At 42.3% G+C, this 16,652-nt stretch overlaps 1 protein-coding gene across 1 annotated transcript in view; it reads right to left on the bottom strand.

Annotated features, from left to right (window-relative positions):
• The window catches only part of ADRA1A (adrenoceptor alpha 1A), a 125,284-nt gene extending 108,851 nt beyond the window's left edge, over nucleotides 1-16,433 (bottom strand). The window contains exon 1 of the mRNA XM_036240716.1: nucleotides 15,118-16,433. Coding sequence (XP_036096609.1) covers nucleotides 15,118-16,000 — 883 coding nt within the window. The 5' untranslated portion in view covers nucleotides 16,001-16,433. The remainder of the gene's footprint in view (nucleotides 1-15,117) is intronic.
• Nucleotides 16,434-16,652: the final 219 nt, after the last annotated feature.

Genomic DNA, 16,652 nt, shown 5'->3' with positions numbered 1-16,652 from the left:
GACAGGAAGAAAAAATAAAAGGGATCCAATTTGGAAAGGAGGCTGTGAAACTGTGATTATTTGCAGATGAAATGATATTATACATAGAAAACCCTAAGGACTCCATCAAAAATCTACTAGACTTAATAAATGAATTTGGCAAAGTAGCAGGATAGAAAATTAACGTCAAGAAATTGATGGCATTCTTATACATCAATGATGAACTCACAGAAAGAGAAACTGAAAAAACAATCCCATTTACTATCACAGCAAAAAAATTAAGATACCTAGGAATAAGCTTAACCAAAGAAGGACCTATTTGAAGAAAACTACAGGGACTTATATGCATGTATGCATAACCAATGGACTCGGACAACAAAGCCGGGGACGGTTGTGGGGGATGGGGCAGAGGGTGTCAATGGGGTAAAAAAGGAGAAACATCTGAAACAAAAATAAAATAAAATAAACAAAAATCAATAAAATCAATAAAGAAAAAAAATTTTAATAATAGTGTCAACAATAAAAATAAAGTTTTTTAAAATGTAGTTAGAAGAGCAAATGGAGAGACATGCCATATTTCTTAACAGGAGGTTTTGGTGTGATAAAGATGTCACTTTTCAAATTGATCTATACAACCTAACACATTATGATTGACATGTGACAGGGTGTGTGTGTGTGTGTGTGTGTGTGGCATTGGTTGGGGCAGAAGTATAACTTAACAAAATGAGTTCAGAATTTTCCTGGAGGAATGAATGTGCAGAACAGACAATAAATTTTTGAAAAAGAATAGTCATCCAAGAACTTAAACCAAAAAATATTCAAATGTATTATGAAACCATAGTAATTAAAATAATGTGGAACCAATGCTAGAGTAGAGACAGATAAACGGGACATAAGTAGGAGTCCCAATATAGAGTTAAGATTTTAATATAATCTATTCTTTTTAAATAAGACAGGAAAGAATAGATTATTCAATAAATCTTTTTAGAATATCTGACTAACAATTTCGAAATAAATATAGTTAGACACCACTTACCAACATACCAAACTAAATACCAGGTAGATTACAAATGATGCTCTAAAAGAACCAGGAGGAGACAGCGGTTTTTTGACTGACAACATGGAAGATCTCTCCAAGAATCCCTGAGAAGGCACAATCCATAAAAAAAACCAAAACCCAAAAACATTAAAATATGTGACTACATAAAAAATTTCAATGTCCATATATTGGTAAAAGCTACAAAAACAACACTACAATGCAAATAACCCAATGGGAAAAATAGTTGCTAAATAACGATAAGGATTATAACATTGTTAAATACTAATCTTTATTTACTTTTTAGTAAATCTATCATTCTGCCTGCAATCCATTTGCCATTGCAATTCCATAAAAGGTGGATACCACCCTAGAAGGAGGAGAACATCATTCACAAGAGTGTCCCAGTTAGCCAGAAAGAGGGACATCCACCCCGCACTGGTGGACTACTGTGGGGAAAAATGGGGCAGGAGGTAGTGGAAAGAGGCAGTCAAGTGTTTGTTCTGACCTCCCCTTTCAACAAGGACCATATAGGCATTTAAGAAGATAAAGGTGTGAGTGAAGTTGCTTTTTCCCACTGTCCATTCTGGGAGACGACACAGAAGGTCTATTGCATCAATTAGAGTGACAGCCAATGTGCCTGGGCAGAGAACAAGCTTGGGCTGGCACATCTGCTTGGTTTGGTGTGGAAGAAGCCCACAGGGCTCTCCATGCCTTGAGACAGAGATGGAACATCACTGAGGATTTGGCTCAGGAGCTTGTAAAAGGTGATCATGGGGGATGGAGGGACAAAATAATTCCCTGGCCATTGGCAACAGAGCAGGTGGCACCCCAGCCAGGAAACAAATGGAGCCACAGACAAATCTTCAAGGTCTATTCTTGCAGTGAGGACTGAGTGGGGCTAGGTCATCAGACCTGACAATCGTCCCATGGAGCAGCCTCAGACTCATGATGGCTGGGACTAGGGCCTAGGGACCAGTCACTAGACTGAACCAAACTCCTCAGTGCAGGGCACTAAAAATTATAATGGATGGTCAGCCAAGGCCCTGATTTCTTGTCCCTGCCCCCCCCACTACCATGAGGCAATGGGAGCCCCAGGGCCTGGTCAACAATTTAGCAGGCAAATCTGAAAGGCTGAGTTACCTAAAAGAGGCTTAAATGATCAGATCTGATCGAGCTTCTTGGATTTAACTAAAGTGTATGTGTGTCTATGTTTCCATGAAATTTCATAAAAAGATTACTTGTTTTTTGGAAAGTAAAAGAACTACATTTTTCTTAGCACATCTGAATATAGTATGAGAAAATTGGCAATCCAGTATATATAGTAAATAATGATTAATATCTTCAATGTATAAAATAGCTTACAAATAGAAAATAAATTTTTAAAAAACCATAACTTTGCCTGGTTGGTGTGGCTCAGTGGTTGAGCATTGACCCATGTACCAAGTGGTCACCAGTTCAATTCCTGGTCAGTGCACATGCCCAGGTTGTGGGCCAAATCCCCAGTGGGGGGCATGCAGGAGGCAGCCAATCTATGTTCTCTCTCATTGATGTTTCTATCTCTCTCTGCCTCTCTCTTCCTCTCTCTCTAAAATAAATTTTAAAATTTTACAAAAAGCAAACAAACAAAAAAACCACAACTTTATAAAATGTGGCCAAAAATAACAGACAAGTTACATGCATGTACGCATAACCAATGGACATGGACAACAAAGCCCGGGACGGGGCAGGGGGGATGGGGAGAAGGGTGTCAATGGGGTAAAAAAGGAGAAACATCTGTAACAACAACAAAAAAAATTTAATAAAATAAAAAAATAATAAAAAATTGAATTTAAATTACTAACAAAATATAGAAGGGGGATTATGCAAGTGCCCAGCTGGCAAATCAAATAGGGCTAAAAGACAGCAAACCTGCTAGACAAGGAAAAGGCCCAAGAAAAACGTCCTCATCTGAACCTGAAACCATGAAGTAACAAAACAAAACATTACCTTAGTCACTAAGTATTGTCTCCTTCAAACTAACAACCTGCCTGTCTGCAGCCTGATTTGAAAGAGTCAGCTGTTGCTGAAAGCATTGTTTTTGTTTTTTTTCCATCCTCACCCAAGGACATTTTTCTTGCATTTATCTTCAGATAGAACAGGATGGGGAGAGAAAGGAAGAGAGACAGAGAAACATCAATGTGAGAGAGACAAATCCACTGGCTGCCACCCACACGACCCCAAACGGGGCCAGGGACAAACTGCAACCCAGGTACGTGCCCTTAACAGGAACCAAACCCAGGTCTCTCTGGTCCGCAGGCCGACACTTTAACTGCTGAGCCAAACTGGCCAGGGCTGAAAGCATTGTTAAAACTCATTGTAGATGTCTTCTGAGCCTGCAGCACATATTTTTGGATATGATAGTAAATCTTCATTGACAGATTTGTCTTGTGGAAAGAGCCACAATTAATTTAAAGCCAAGTTTTGTTATACTACTTATGATCAGCAAAAGGCTTGCTTGTCAATGTGTTCTAGAGGCAATGACAAAAGAGGCAGTCCAGAACTCTGTGGCAGCTCACGGAAATATGTGTTTTTAACCTCAAGTGAGAAGGATTGTCTTGGCAGGATATTTCTTCTCTGTTCCATGTGAAGGTCTCCCAACTGGTCTAGCCAAAGCCTTCTTTTCACTAAGCATCTGATTTTTTGAAATGTAGACTTAATCATGTCATCCCTGTTCCTGGTTATCTTTGGATAAAAACAAAAACTCATAAAAAGGCTCTAAAGGATATTTGGTCTGGACCCTCTCTCTCCAGCTTCATTTGATACCAGTTATCTCTATCCTTTCAGCTCTGGCCACACCAGTCTTCTGGAAAATCCTCATGAATATCAGGCCAACCAGGTCACAGTCTGCCCATTCTGTTCCCTCCTTCCCCCTTTTAGCCACTGAAAGCCTCTTCATTCTATAGATCTCAGCTCATAGGTCAAACCCTCCTCCCATGCAAGCCTTTTCTGCCTCCCTGCCCAGGGTCAGTGTGTTGGCATGTTTATAACCACATAATTGATGATTGGTAAGTTATTGTGCTGACTTGTTTATAGATTCATAATTGATGATTGGGAAAGTCACTGTGTGTCCTCTAGCTGAACCTGTTTTGTAAAGACCTTCTGAACCAAGAAATTGTTGGGAGCTGTCTACGTGTCTGACGGAGTCCATGGAGCATGGAGGTCTTGAGTCAGAGACTCAGCCTTCTCCACAATCTCAAGGAATTAGGCTTGCATTGTGTTTGTGCAGTTTGGGGCTAAGTGTGACCCAATGTACCTTGAAATACCTGGGTGTTACTGGGTGTGGCTGGGTGTTCCTGTTATCCTCAAGGCAAACTAATTCTATAAAGCATTGTTGTAGCCCTGGGCATTATATCAAGAAGATCCTATTTTCTGTAAGGTATAAAAGGCATGTGATAAAGCATATCAGGGCTAATTCTGAAGACTCTGTCACGAGGTGTTGGGAATCAGATGCTGGCCGGCTAATAAATGGCTCTTATTTGGACTTCAATTCTCTAGTGGTCTTTCTTTGACTCTGTCACACCACAACATCAGGCTTATCCACCATATGTTTTGAAGGCACCACCCACATCCTCTTCACAGTATGTAGTTTGGAATTTCTTATGTGGTTATCAAATTAATGTTTACCTCCCCATGGAGATTAGAAGCCTGCAGGAAGGCAAGGACCCTAGCTGTTTTAACTGTGTGTTGCATAAAGCCCAGTGTTGTGGCGTGAGAGAACTGAGACCACCAGAGCCAAATTAAAGCCAAATAGAGAGCAAAGCTGGCCGGCGAATGATCCCACCCTGGGGCCTCCAAATGTAATGGCCCGACAGAGTCAAATAAAGACCACTAGAGAATTGAAGTCCAAATAAGAGCCGTTTATTAGCCAGCCAGCGTCTGATTCTGAACACCCCTGTGACAGAGTCTTCCGAATCAGCCCCGATATACTTTATCAGCCAGTGTCTGATTCCAAACACCCCTGTAACAAAGTCTTTGGAATCAGCCCAGGTATGCTTTATTACATGCCTTTTATACCTTACAGAAAATAGGATCTTCTTTATATAATGCCCAGGGCCACAGCAATGTTGTATGGAATTAGTTTGCCTTACAGATAACAGGAACACCCAGGCACATCTAGGAATACCCAGGCACACCCAGGAACACCCCGATATTTCAGGTATTTCAAGGTACATTGGGTCACACTTAGCCCTGAGCCGCAAAAACATAATGCAAGCCTGATTCCTTGAGATTGTGGGGGAGGTCAAGTCTCTGACTCGAAGACCTCCAGGCTCCATGGACTCTGTCAGACACATAGACAGCTCCCAACAATTTCTTGGTTCAGGGAGTATTCCAATTTACTGAGGTCATTTTGACTAAACAGGTTCAGCTAGAGGACACACAGTGACTTTCCCAATCATCAATTATGGAGCAGCACAATAATTTACCAATCATCAATTATGGGGTTATAAACATGCCAGCACATAGTACATTGGAAGTTCTCTAAATAATAACAGATGGATGAAAGAAAACTGTTGTTTGATATGCTTGGAAGGTAGCTGTGGTATATGATGGTTCCCCATCCCTCTGTGCAGCAACATGTTGTACACCTATCCGAGATAAGTCTATTTCCTTGAACCTACCGACTTGCTGGCCTTATGACTTGCTTTCCCTGCAGAATCAGGCAGCAGTAACACTGGGCCAGGTCTGGGTCTAACTCTTCAAAAGCCTGGCAGCATCTGTACTGATTCTCTTTGAGAGAACTGCCACATTTTAAGAAAGACCACTGGAGCAAGGGAGGCTTCCAATTCTGATAGTCAGCCCCAACACCTGGGCCTTGACTCATCTCCCTGCCCACAGAATCACCAGCCATAAAATGGTGTTGCTTTAAGCCATTACATTTTTGGGATGGTTTGCAATGCAGGAAGAGTAATTGGAAAACTGGTTTCTTATCTTAAAATCATACTGGCTTTTAGATTGTCTCCACACCATTATCTCTAAGAGATCAACCTTTTCCATAAGAATCAGGGGTCTGATCCCTTTGTACCTACGGCAAAGCAACACAATCTCTGGCTATCTTGGACATCAACAAGAGTCAGAGTCCTGCCCTGGCCAGTTTGGCTCAGCGGTTAGAGCGTTGGCCTGCGGTCCGGAGAGACCCGGGTTCGGTTCCCGCTAAGGGCAAGTACCTCGGTTGCAGTTTGTCCCCGGCCATGGTTGGTCGTGCGGGTGGCAGCCACTCGATGTGTCCCTTTCACATTGATGTTTCTCTCTCTCTCTTCCTCTCTCTCCCTCCCACTCTATCTGTACAAAAAATGGAAAAATGTCCTCAGGTGAGGATTAAAAAAAAAAAGAGTCAGAGTCCTTGTTTGTCATTTAGGTGCCATTATATGTACTTGTCTTTTTTCTTCACTGTTTTTCACTTATCACTCTCTGAAATTTTTTATGAAGTTAACTGTGCTGATTTTCAGCTCTATCATGGCAGGGATTTGTTGGTCTTTATCTTCAGTAACTCTCTAGCTGCCTGGCACATAGTAGATGCTCAATAAAATTTTGCAGAATAAATGAATCATTCGCTGACTCACTGCTTCCATCTGATAAGCCTTTTGCCATCTCTGCCTTCCCCTAAACATCCCTTTTTTTGTTTAGATTTTTTTTTCATCCTCACCAAGAATATATATTTTTATTGATTTTAGAAACAGAGAGGAAAAGAGAGAGGAGTTTGAAGAAAGAGAGAAACATCGACTGGCTACCTCTCGTACATGCCCCAACCGGGGATCGAACCCAAAACCTAGGTATGTGCCCCGACCAGAAATCGAACCCGCAACCTTTTATGGTGCACTGGACAACTCACCAACCAATTAAACCACCCAGCTGGGACCCCAAACATCCCATTCAAACTTTTTCTTCCTGCTCACCACTGTGCTGTTCACCCCTCTTTTTTATTTTAACATAATTCTAAAATATTCTAGGTCCACATGAGCCACAACTCAGGCCAATGCTGCCTCCTTTGTTTTTAGACATAATAGCAATAATGTATTAGTATTAGTGCCTATTTCATATTTAATGTGTCCAGAGTTCAGTCATATAACCATATGTTCATAATTATGGCCCCTTCACCCTTTTCTCACTGATGCTCCCTCTTTCTCAGACCTCCAGGTGCATCCACTGTTCATGGTGACATACTTATATCAGCATATGTCAGTAATGGTCTATGAAACATATGAATACTGACAAGATTACCAGCCACCCTGTATAATATCACCTATATTATAAAAAACAAGGCTGTGGTTGAAATACCTAGGCAACACTTTTTCCACTCAGCACACTGCCTCTGGGACTAGTGCTCTCTGACAAAAGAGTGAAAGAGGCAAAGATAATACACATACTTTGATGCCTGATCTTCCACGGGAGACACATTATTCACCCTTTCTTCTTTTATATGTTGAAGCCTAACACCTTCATATTTTTTCTATTCATTTCCATAATCAGAATTTGTTTTTTTAAAAACATTCACTTTAAGGTATAAATGACTGATAGAAACTTCAAACGTGATTCCCCTCCCATGAACGGGTTCTGGATTTGTACCAAACACTTAGGATGCAAAAAGAAAACAAGACTGGCAACACTTAGACTTCAGAGCAGGCAAGTCAGATTCCTACCTATAATCACACTATTTAGTCCAGCAATCAACCCAGCCCTGGTGGGGAGGAGCTCGGGAGGGAGGGTGTATAGGGTCAGTGAGGAGACAGAGCCCTTTCACAGCATAGAGGAGCGACCTTCAGTGATGAACTGGAGAGCACTCACCTGATTATCTTGGGCTAGATCATCTGCATGTGGGTATTTCACGTTTCAGCTTTATATATCACATTCGTCTGTGCCTTGGTTTTAGTTTCTAATCTTACTATTCTCTGGCAGCCTAGCACAGACTGATAAGAAGATTTTCTTCTTCCCAAGAGAATACTTATTTTTAAGAGCTCATGTCCCTTGCGTATGATAATATGACATATTTATTTTTCTGTCCATGTTTTGCATGAAAAATGTACTAAAAAACAATAGCATCTCATTGGTGGCCCATCAGAAATAGCCTTCAAATTCCTGCTTAGTCAACCTCAATGTTTCTAGAAGCTTCCACAGTGACCTTCAGACTTGTATAACTGTTATATTTTTCAACCCTAGTAATAATGCTTTGAGGATCATTCTCACAAACCTGGATATTTGTTCCTAATTTGTCTCCTTAACTAGACTGTGAGACCCTTGAGGGCCAGGAATATGCTTCATTTACCATTTTAATCTGTTTAACTCATTATTATTTTTATTATTATTATTATTTATTATTCAGCCAATAAATCCTGAAAGATATAGTCTCTTACTCATTTGGTGTCAAGAAGAAACTGTGGCCCTGGCCGGTTTGGCTCAGCTATTGGAGCGTCAGCCTGCGGACCAAAGAGTCCTGGGTTCAGTTCCCGTTAGGGGCACGTACCAAAAAAAAAAAAAGAAGAAGAAACTGTGCACCACAAACTTAGTAAATTTAGGGCTCTTTCACACTACTGTACAACCTGGTCGAATACTGTTAACAAAAAATTTTCAATTTCCTTCCTGTCGCATCACATTATCAGGATTTAAATGAAGCCCGGCGATTCCAGGTACTCCTCCCTTCCACTATAACATCTTCACCTCAGCATTACTAACTCCCCAAGAGAGCACATCAAAGAAAAAGGCCCTGGTTAGACCAGGGACCCCAGGAACCAGCCCATCACACTCATCACCCTGGAGACAGCTGTCATCACCAGAAGTCCCAAGCTCACAGTCACTTATCATCACCTGAGCTTTTTCCACCATCTGACTCTGTGTGAACCCTAATTTGATCCAATTTCTATCTCTTCACAAACACCCTCACATCACTGTGGTCCCTAGATCTAGTCAGTTTATCAGCAATAGTCCCTACAATCCTCAGCCTCTTAGCTGTTAGAGAGCAACGTACAATCTTTTTGACTGGGCTTTAAATTTATGACCACAAGTCTCAAACAGGACTTCCAGGTGACTCTGCTGTATTTCCATAATCTATTCACTCTTTCACAGCAAAGATTAATATTTCACATCTTCCTTTGTTCCTCAAATGACCATCATTTCCTATTCCTTCTTCACTCTTAACTGACAGTCTAATTATTTCATTGAGGACATAAATATATTCCAAAAAGATCTTCCCCGCCCTGGCCGGTTTGGCTCAGCAGTTGGAGCGTTGACCTGCAGACCAGAGAGTCCAGGGTTCGGTTCCTGCTAGGGGCATGTACCAAAAACAAACAAACAAACAAACAAAAAAACTCCCCCTACCCCACTGTTTTCTCATCACTTTCTAAACCTATATTTGGGCATTGAATCCCATCTCCTCCCTTGCATGTACAACCAGCATCTTTCTATTCCATCATTCCCATCAGAATATAAACATGATATCCTGTCACCTACCTTTGAAAATTCTCTCTAGAATCTAGAGTCTAGATCCTTTCAGCTACACTCTATTCCCAGCTCCACTGTCCAATAAAATATTTCCAAAGAGTTGTCTATTTTGTTGTTCCCACTTCTTTATTTTCTATTGTCACTAGACAGCACACAACCAGACTTTGTTTCCATCACTCCACTGAGACTATTATTCTCAAAGAACTTTTTCACATCTGCACAGATCTCCACTTGGCCAAGCCCACTGTTTATTCCCAGTCCTCCTCTGACTTGGTTTAGCAGCTGCATGGGACACAGCTATTTACTCTTGCCTTCTTGAAACACTTCCATTTAGCTTGGGGGAACATCATAGTCTCCTCCCTGGCCACTCCTCAATTTATTTGCTGGTAAATACTCCTCCTTTTCCCAACCCTCAAATATCAGAATGCCCCAAGGCTCAGACCTTATCTGTCTTTTCTCTTCATACTTTCTCTCCTGTAGTTCCTTCTATTTCTGTGGCTTTAAATATATTGATGTGTCCTAGGTTTGTATTGTAGCCCAGCTTCTCCTCTTAGCTTCAATTCATATATCTAACTACTTAGCTGGCATCTCTACTTATATATCCAATAAACCCTTCTCAACATGGGCTATACAAAATAAACACTTATCCTACACACTCCCACCAGCCCTTCACACCCCTATCATTCTCTAGTTTTCTCAATTGCAGTAAAATGCACGATTTACCCAGTTATTTAGGCCCTAGACATGGAAGTTATTTTCAATTCCTCTCTTTTTCTCATGTCCTTATGTCCAAACTTGTCAGCTCTACCTTTGAAATGAGTGCTGAATGTGATCACTTCTTACCACCTCCACCAATCTCACCTTAGCTGAGGCATCAAGACCTTTCTCACCATGACTTCTCCAACAGCCTCCTAACTGGTCTCCCTGCTCCCACTCTTACCCCAAACAGCCCACTCTCCACCCAGCATCTTGAATGATCTCTACAAAGCATAAGTCCAGCCACTCACCTGATAAAAACCCTCCAACTAAATAAACTTCCCACCACAATTAGAATAATATGCAAATTTTACTTTGGCCTCACAAACCCACATTTCCTTGACCTTGTCTATTTCCCTAGCCTCTTTCTGAACTTGTCTTTCCCCTTATTCTCTGTAGTTCAGTCACACTGGCCTCTTTGCTCAACCTTGAACAGGTCATGTTCTTTCCTATTTTTGCACTGGAAGTTCGTTCTGCCCAGAAAGCTCTTCCTCCCAGACTTTGCAAGTCTTGCTTCTCACTTCAGTCTGGTGTGTGCTCAAACATCACCTCTTCAGAGAGGACTTTCTTTACCCCTTACCCTGCATTGTCCTGCTACTCTCTAGCCTCTTATTTTGTTGACTTATTAAATAGTGCTTATTAATCCTGAATTATTTTTAATATTAAATGAACTTTAATATTAAATGAACTTTATTTTATCCTTATTTTTAAATGAATAGTTTTGTTGTTGTTGTTGTTGTTGTTGTTGTTGTTTTTGGTACGTGCCCCTAGAGGGAACTGAACCCAGGACTCTCTGGTCTGCAGGCCGATGCTCCAACCACTGAACCAAACCCCGAGGGCTGAATAGTTATTTTTAAATACTAATTAAAAGTATAATGCTAGATCTACCTGAATAAGAGGAACTGTAACATTAATTAAATAACAGTAACTAAACGAAAAAGACATAAATCAAAATTACTTTAAAGAAAAAAACAATACAGTTGTTCTGAGTGGTTGTGGGAATTTGGGACCCAGATGCTGTGGAAACTGAGTCAACCCTGCAGGTGACCCTGAATTCTTAAGCTCTTACTGTAAGGGGGCCCTAATGACTCATGGGAGCCCTGACACTTCCCGGCCTCTTCAGGCTGCAGGAGGAACAGTAGGAGCAAAAGGGCAACTTGGGAAAAGCTGGAACTTGGACTCGACCTTGGCCAGCATTTGTCTGTTGTGATCATTTTCTTTCCTTACCTCCTTGAGCTTTCTATCAATCCACATGGCTGCGTTCCAGCTTTCTTAAGCCCTTTCTCATAGAAGACGATCTCCTTTTCCTTGGTACGAAGTGCTTCTCTCCTGTCCTTGCCCAGGTCTTCAGCCATCTTCCTGTAGAGGTTGCATATCTGATACGCAAAGTTCATGTATCTACAGATATGTTGAGAAGTTTCTTCTCCATTTCTAAGCAGCTCGTTTCCTCCTCAGTTTTTTTCTGAAGTTGGGTTAAGTGATCTTCATGTGATGCAGGCAGAATTTGAAGCTTCAGCTTCAGCTGCTGAACCTCGCTTTCTAGGTTTGAATTTTCACACTGCAAAGATGCTTCGAATTGGAGGTCGGTTATCTGTCCTGTGAGCTCTTCATTCATTTGCTTTTCTTCCCACAATTGCCTAGCTGTTTCCTGATGTTCTTTCTCAGGACTTTGAAGGGACACATTAAAGTTGGCATCATCAGGGACACCCTTCTGATTAACTTGTGACTGAAGGACAGGGTGATTGTCATTTTCTGCTTCCCTGTTTTGTTCGACCTGCCACTTCACGTGACCTAAGTGATGTCTAAGGAAATCAGGCAAAGGGATCATCTGTAGCAATTTTTCAACCACTGGTATTAATTGGCTCATTTTATCTTTCAGGACCTGCTCCATTTATATGTTTGCTTCAGCCTGTCTTTCTCCTTCTGCTCCTTTTCCTGGGCTTTCTGCCTCCATCTCAGAATTTCCTGGTGGAGCAGCTGTGGACTTTCTGAAAGATGAATGTTTGCACTGTAATCATTTGTTATTTTCTTCTGAAGTTGCTCTCCATCAATCTCTGATGCTTTTGAGATGGGTTTTCCATCAGTCAACAGGGAAAGTTTAGGAGACTGGCTCTTCGATGCCATTTGCAGAGTCGACCTTGTTCTGAAGTGACAAACTGCTCTGATTTGTGCTCAGTGCTAACAAGCCCAAGGACTGGCCTCCACCCCAGGCAGCCTGAGGGAGTCATTGGCGTGCATCACCAGTTCAACATTCTCACTACATCTTCCACAGACTTCATTGAGGGCAGAACACCTTTTGCCTAGTGTCTTCATATTCTTAAAGTGCACTATCTCTTTACTATCAAAGACACCAACACACAACACAAACCAGGATTTCCCAGGGACACACAGGGAACTGGGATGTGTCTCAAGCTTTCAGAAATCACCAACAGAGCATTACACAGGTACTTCAGGAACAGATGCAAGGTGGATGTGGTGGCAGGGCACACAGCTCTGTCTCTGAGTGCCAGTGTCTTGTGGGCCATAAATGACCACTCAGAGCCCTTGGAGTGTTCTGTCTCTAAGATAAACAGGTACCCAGCCACCAGGGCAGATCAGTTGGGCTGGGGGGAAGAGGTCAGCAGGTTCTAGAAAACAGTTTTCCCTAACTTTGCTCTGAAATAGCAAGTGATCTTATGTATACAGGCAGGTGGAGAGGGCCTATCACAGTCTGGAGTAGAGTATTCACATGTATGCTTTTGCCTCCTCCATAAAGTGTCCCTTACTATTAATAACCTTGCATTAGTGTGATACTTTTGTTTTAATTCTCACATTATTATCAACAAAAGTCCATAGTTTGCATTAGGGTTCACCCTTTGTGTTTCATAGTTCTGTGAGCTTTTGACAAATACGTGATGTCATGTATCCACAATACATTATCATACAGAATAATGTCACAGCCCCCAGAATACCCTGTATCCCACCTATTCATCCCTCCTCTTGTACCTCTGGAAACCACTGATGACTTTCCTTGTTCTGAAGTCTGCTTTGTCTGATATTAATATATATAGTTTTGCTTTGTTTTAAACTTTTCAATTACAGTTGATATTCAATAGTATTGTATATTAGTTTCAGGTGTACAATCCTGATTTCTTAACATACATTTATTTGTTCATTTCTATCTCCCCCAAAAGAATACAACATCTTACTGGCAAGGACTTTTCCTTCTTGTTCATTCTAATGTTTACAACAAGTGCTCAATAAGTACTTGCTGAGTGAATGGACATAAGAATAAATGTGGGAACTTCAGGAGGAAGTAAGAGATGGGATACAGAAAGGTAGACAAGCTGGCAGAGGCTTAGGCAGAGTGTTATTTAAGTAAATGTAAAGCTGTGAAATACTTCCAGGAACAGAGTAAGCAACAATGATGGACAGACACAATGGAAGGTAAGGCAGAGGACTCAGAAGGGCCTCTTTGGAAGGAAATTTCTGCAATGATGAATGTTCTCTATTTCTGTTGTCCAAAACAGTAAGCACTGGCCACATGTGCCCACTGAGTACTTAAAATGTGGCTAGTGGGACTGAGAAACTGAATGTTAATTTTTTTTCATTTTAATTTATATTAAATAGCCACAAGTGGCTGGTGGCTATGGCATTAGACAGTGAAGCTCTAGAATCTGAAGAATCCCTTCCTCCCAGTGTGATTTTAGGATAACAGTTCATACCTCATATAATGAGTTGTTGAGAAGATGAATGTAATAAAAAGCCTTGTCAAATGCCTGAAACAGAGCTGGTCCTCAAAAAAATAATAATAATAATAATAAATCATAGCTGCTATTATTACTGAATTGCAAATTAAAGTACTTTTAAGTACATACCACTTAAACTTGGCTCTAAAGTGCTGGAAGCAGACTTTTATTAATTTTCACCATAATTTTTTATTTGCTAGAGTTAGTAGATAACCAATGTGTTGGTCTATATTTGAGCTCACTAACTAAAAATAGCAAATAACCATGTTGGAATCTCAGTAAGGCCTTTCAGTGATACAAGACTCTTTCAAGTGGATCCTCTTGCTGATACTTCTAATGAGCTAATTAGTTCTAACAACTGCTAATTTAACATTTGCAAAAACCAAATGTGTAACATTACTGCATATTTCCAAACTGAGTCATCTGCAACTTTCTGAATACTTTTTTTTATAAGAGTAAAGTTAGCTTTACCACTTACTATTAAAATAAAGAAAAAGGTATTTTATTACTGGGAACATTATGTTGAATTCTTTAAAGCTTAAATTGATTTAAACTAAAATCACTCTTTTTTTCTTGTCAGATGTTTGCCATACTTTCTTTCACACTGAATCCAGAATATTTAACGCAGATATAGGTCATAAGCAGAGCACTATAACTAACCCTTAGGGATAATCTAATCTAATAATAAAATTACACATTTGTTCAGAATAAACATGGTGCTTATTTTTAGGCCAAGAGAATTTTCAGTCCTTAACAGCAGAGGTGGAAGTGGGATTCCACAGACCCTACTGAAGTGCTGGTGGAGACTCAGATTGAAAGACGGTGGATGTATTTAAATTAAACACATGCTTAAAGGTATTGAAAAAAGTTGACGTTCTTATTAAGGAGACCAATTAATCTGTATCAGTTAGAAGCCACTTTACAGTAGTTGAAAAAGTGCCCCCAGAACATAATATAAATGAGATTGAAGTAGAAAGGGAGTGGAAATTACTTTTCTACAAAGGAGCCTTTCCAAACTGCCCTCCTGGCTTTGCTGTTTGAAATGCAGATCCTTTCTGGCCCACTCCAACTATCACCCCAACTGTGAATCTGAGGTAGCAGACCGGGAAGAGGGTGAAGACCCTAAATACTAAGAAGACTTACCAATAGGCATTACTAAGAAAAAAGGCAGCCAGCAGAGGACGAAGCAGCCGACCACGATGCCCAGTGTTTTGGCAGCTTTCTTCTCCCTGGAAAACTTGAGGAGTCTCACGGAGAAGTGCGTTTTGTTTCTGGCGCTGCACACCCCGCTGCCTCCTACCCGGGCATTTTTCCGATGAATACGGAGCGTCACCTGCTCCGACTCCGACTTGTCGGTCTTGAGACCGGACCTGAGGCCCCGGCTCTCCCTCTTGGCCACTACGTAGACCCGGCAGTACATGACCAGGATGATGGCGAGCGGCACGTAAAAGGAACCCAGTGCCGAGAAGAGCACGTAGCCCGGCTCCTCAGTGATCTGGCAGATGGTCTCATCCTCGGGGGCCGGCTGCCTCCAGCCGAACAGAGGCCCGATGGAGATGACGAGGGAGAGTGCCCAGACGCAGAGCAGAGCCATGAGACCCCTCTTCTGGGTCACGATGGTGGGGTAGCGCAGCGGGTAGCTCACGCCAATGTAGCGGTCAATGGAGATGATGCAGAGCCCCATGATGGACGCGGTGCAGCACAGGACGTCCACCGCCGCCCAGATATTGCAGAAGATTCTGCCAAAGGCCCAGTAGCCTAGGATCTCGAAGATAGCGGAGAAGGGTAGCACGGTGGATGTGAGTAGAAGGTCGGCCACCGCCAGGTTGACGATGTAGTAGTGAGTGACGGAGTGCAGATGCCGGTGGCAGGCCACCGAGAGTATCACTACGATGTTCCCCAGTACCCCGAAAATGATGAGAGTCCCCAAGGTCACCCCCAGCAGAATGGCCTTGGAAATGTTCACCGGTGCCGGCGGATGAGTGCAGTTGGAGCTGTCGGAGACATTTCCAGAGAGAAACAGCATGATCCTGGCTTGGCCCTGCGAGGTCCGGCTCTCCGCCACCCCCAGGCAGGGGAGGGGGCGCAGGAGGGATCTAAGAAGCTGGGAGTCAAAAGGTCTCGGCTTGAGGGATCCTTGAGGGCTGGGGTTGGCTGGGCATGACAGAGAGCTTGCAGGTGGAAAGCAACCCCAGCCAGCCCTGGAAACCCTCAGAACGCCACGCAAAAAGACAGGACATTAAAGGCAACATGGCCAGGGACGCGCGGGGTAGTCCGCGGACGCCCTCCACCCGCTGCTTTGGTCCCAGACCCCAAGTCCCTACCTACCAGAGGCTTGGCGCCAAGCTTGAGGAGACAAGTTGCAAAATGCAATCCCAGAATTACAGGAATCCTCTTTTCTGTACTGTCTGATCTGTACAGATTAGAATAGTCAGCATTCTGCACATCATTTGGAATTCCAAAATCCAGCGCCAGACCCCCTAACCCCCAAACCACAAGCAAGTTGTGATCTGCCGTCGACTCCTAAAAGCGGGGACCGTTGGGCACTGCTTCCGGCACTCAGTTTCCCACAGAGTGGCTGGTCCGCTGTGTACTTGTGCTAGGTCCAGCTTCTACGCGCACAGTCTGGTAGACATGGATGTGAACTGCTTGCCAAGACCCAGGAGGCTGTGGAGGGT

This window comes from Molossus molossus, unplaced genomic scaffold, assembly GCF_014108415.1.
Source record: "Molossus molossus isolate mMolMol1 unplaced genomic scaffold, mMolMol1.p scaffold_m16_p_4, whole genome shotgun sequence".
Lineage (NCBI taxonomy): Eukaryota > Metazoa > Chordata > Mammalia > Chiroptera > Molossidae > Molossus > Molossus molossus.
The sequence above is the reverse complement of the archived record's forward strand: the minus strand, read 5'-3'. Positions and strand labels throughout refer to the sequence as shown.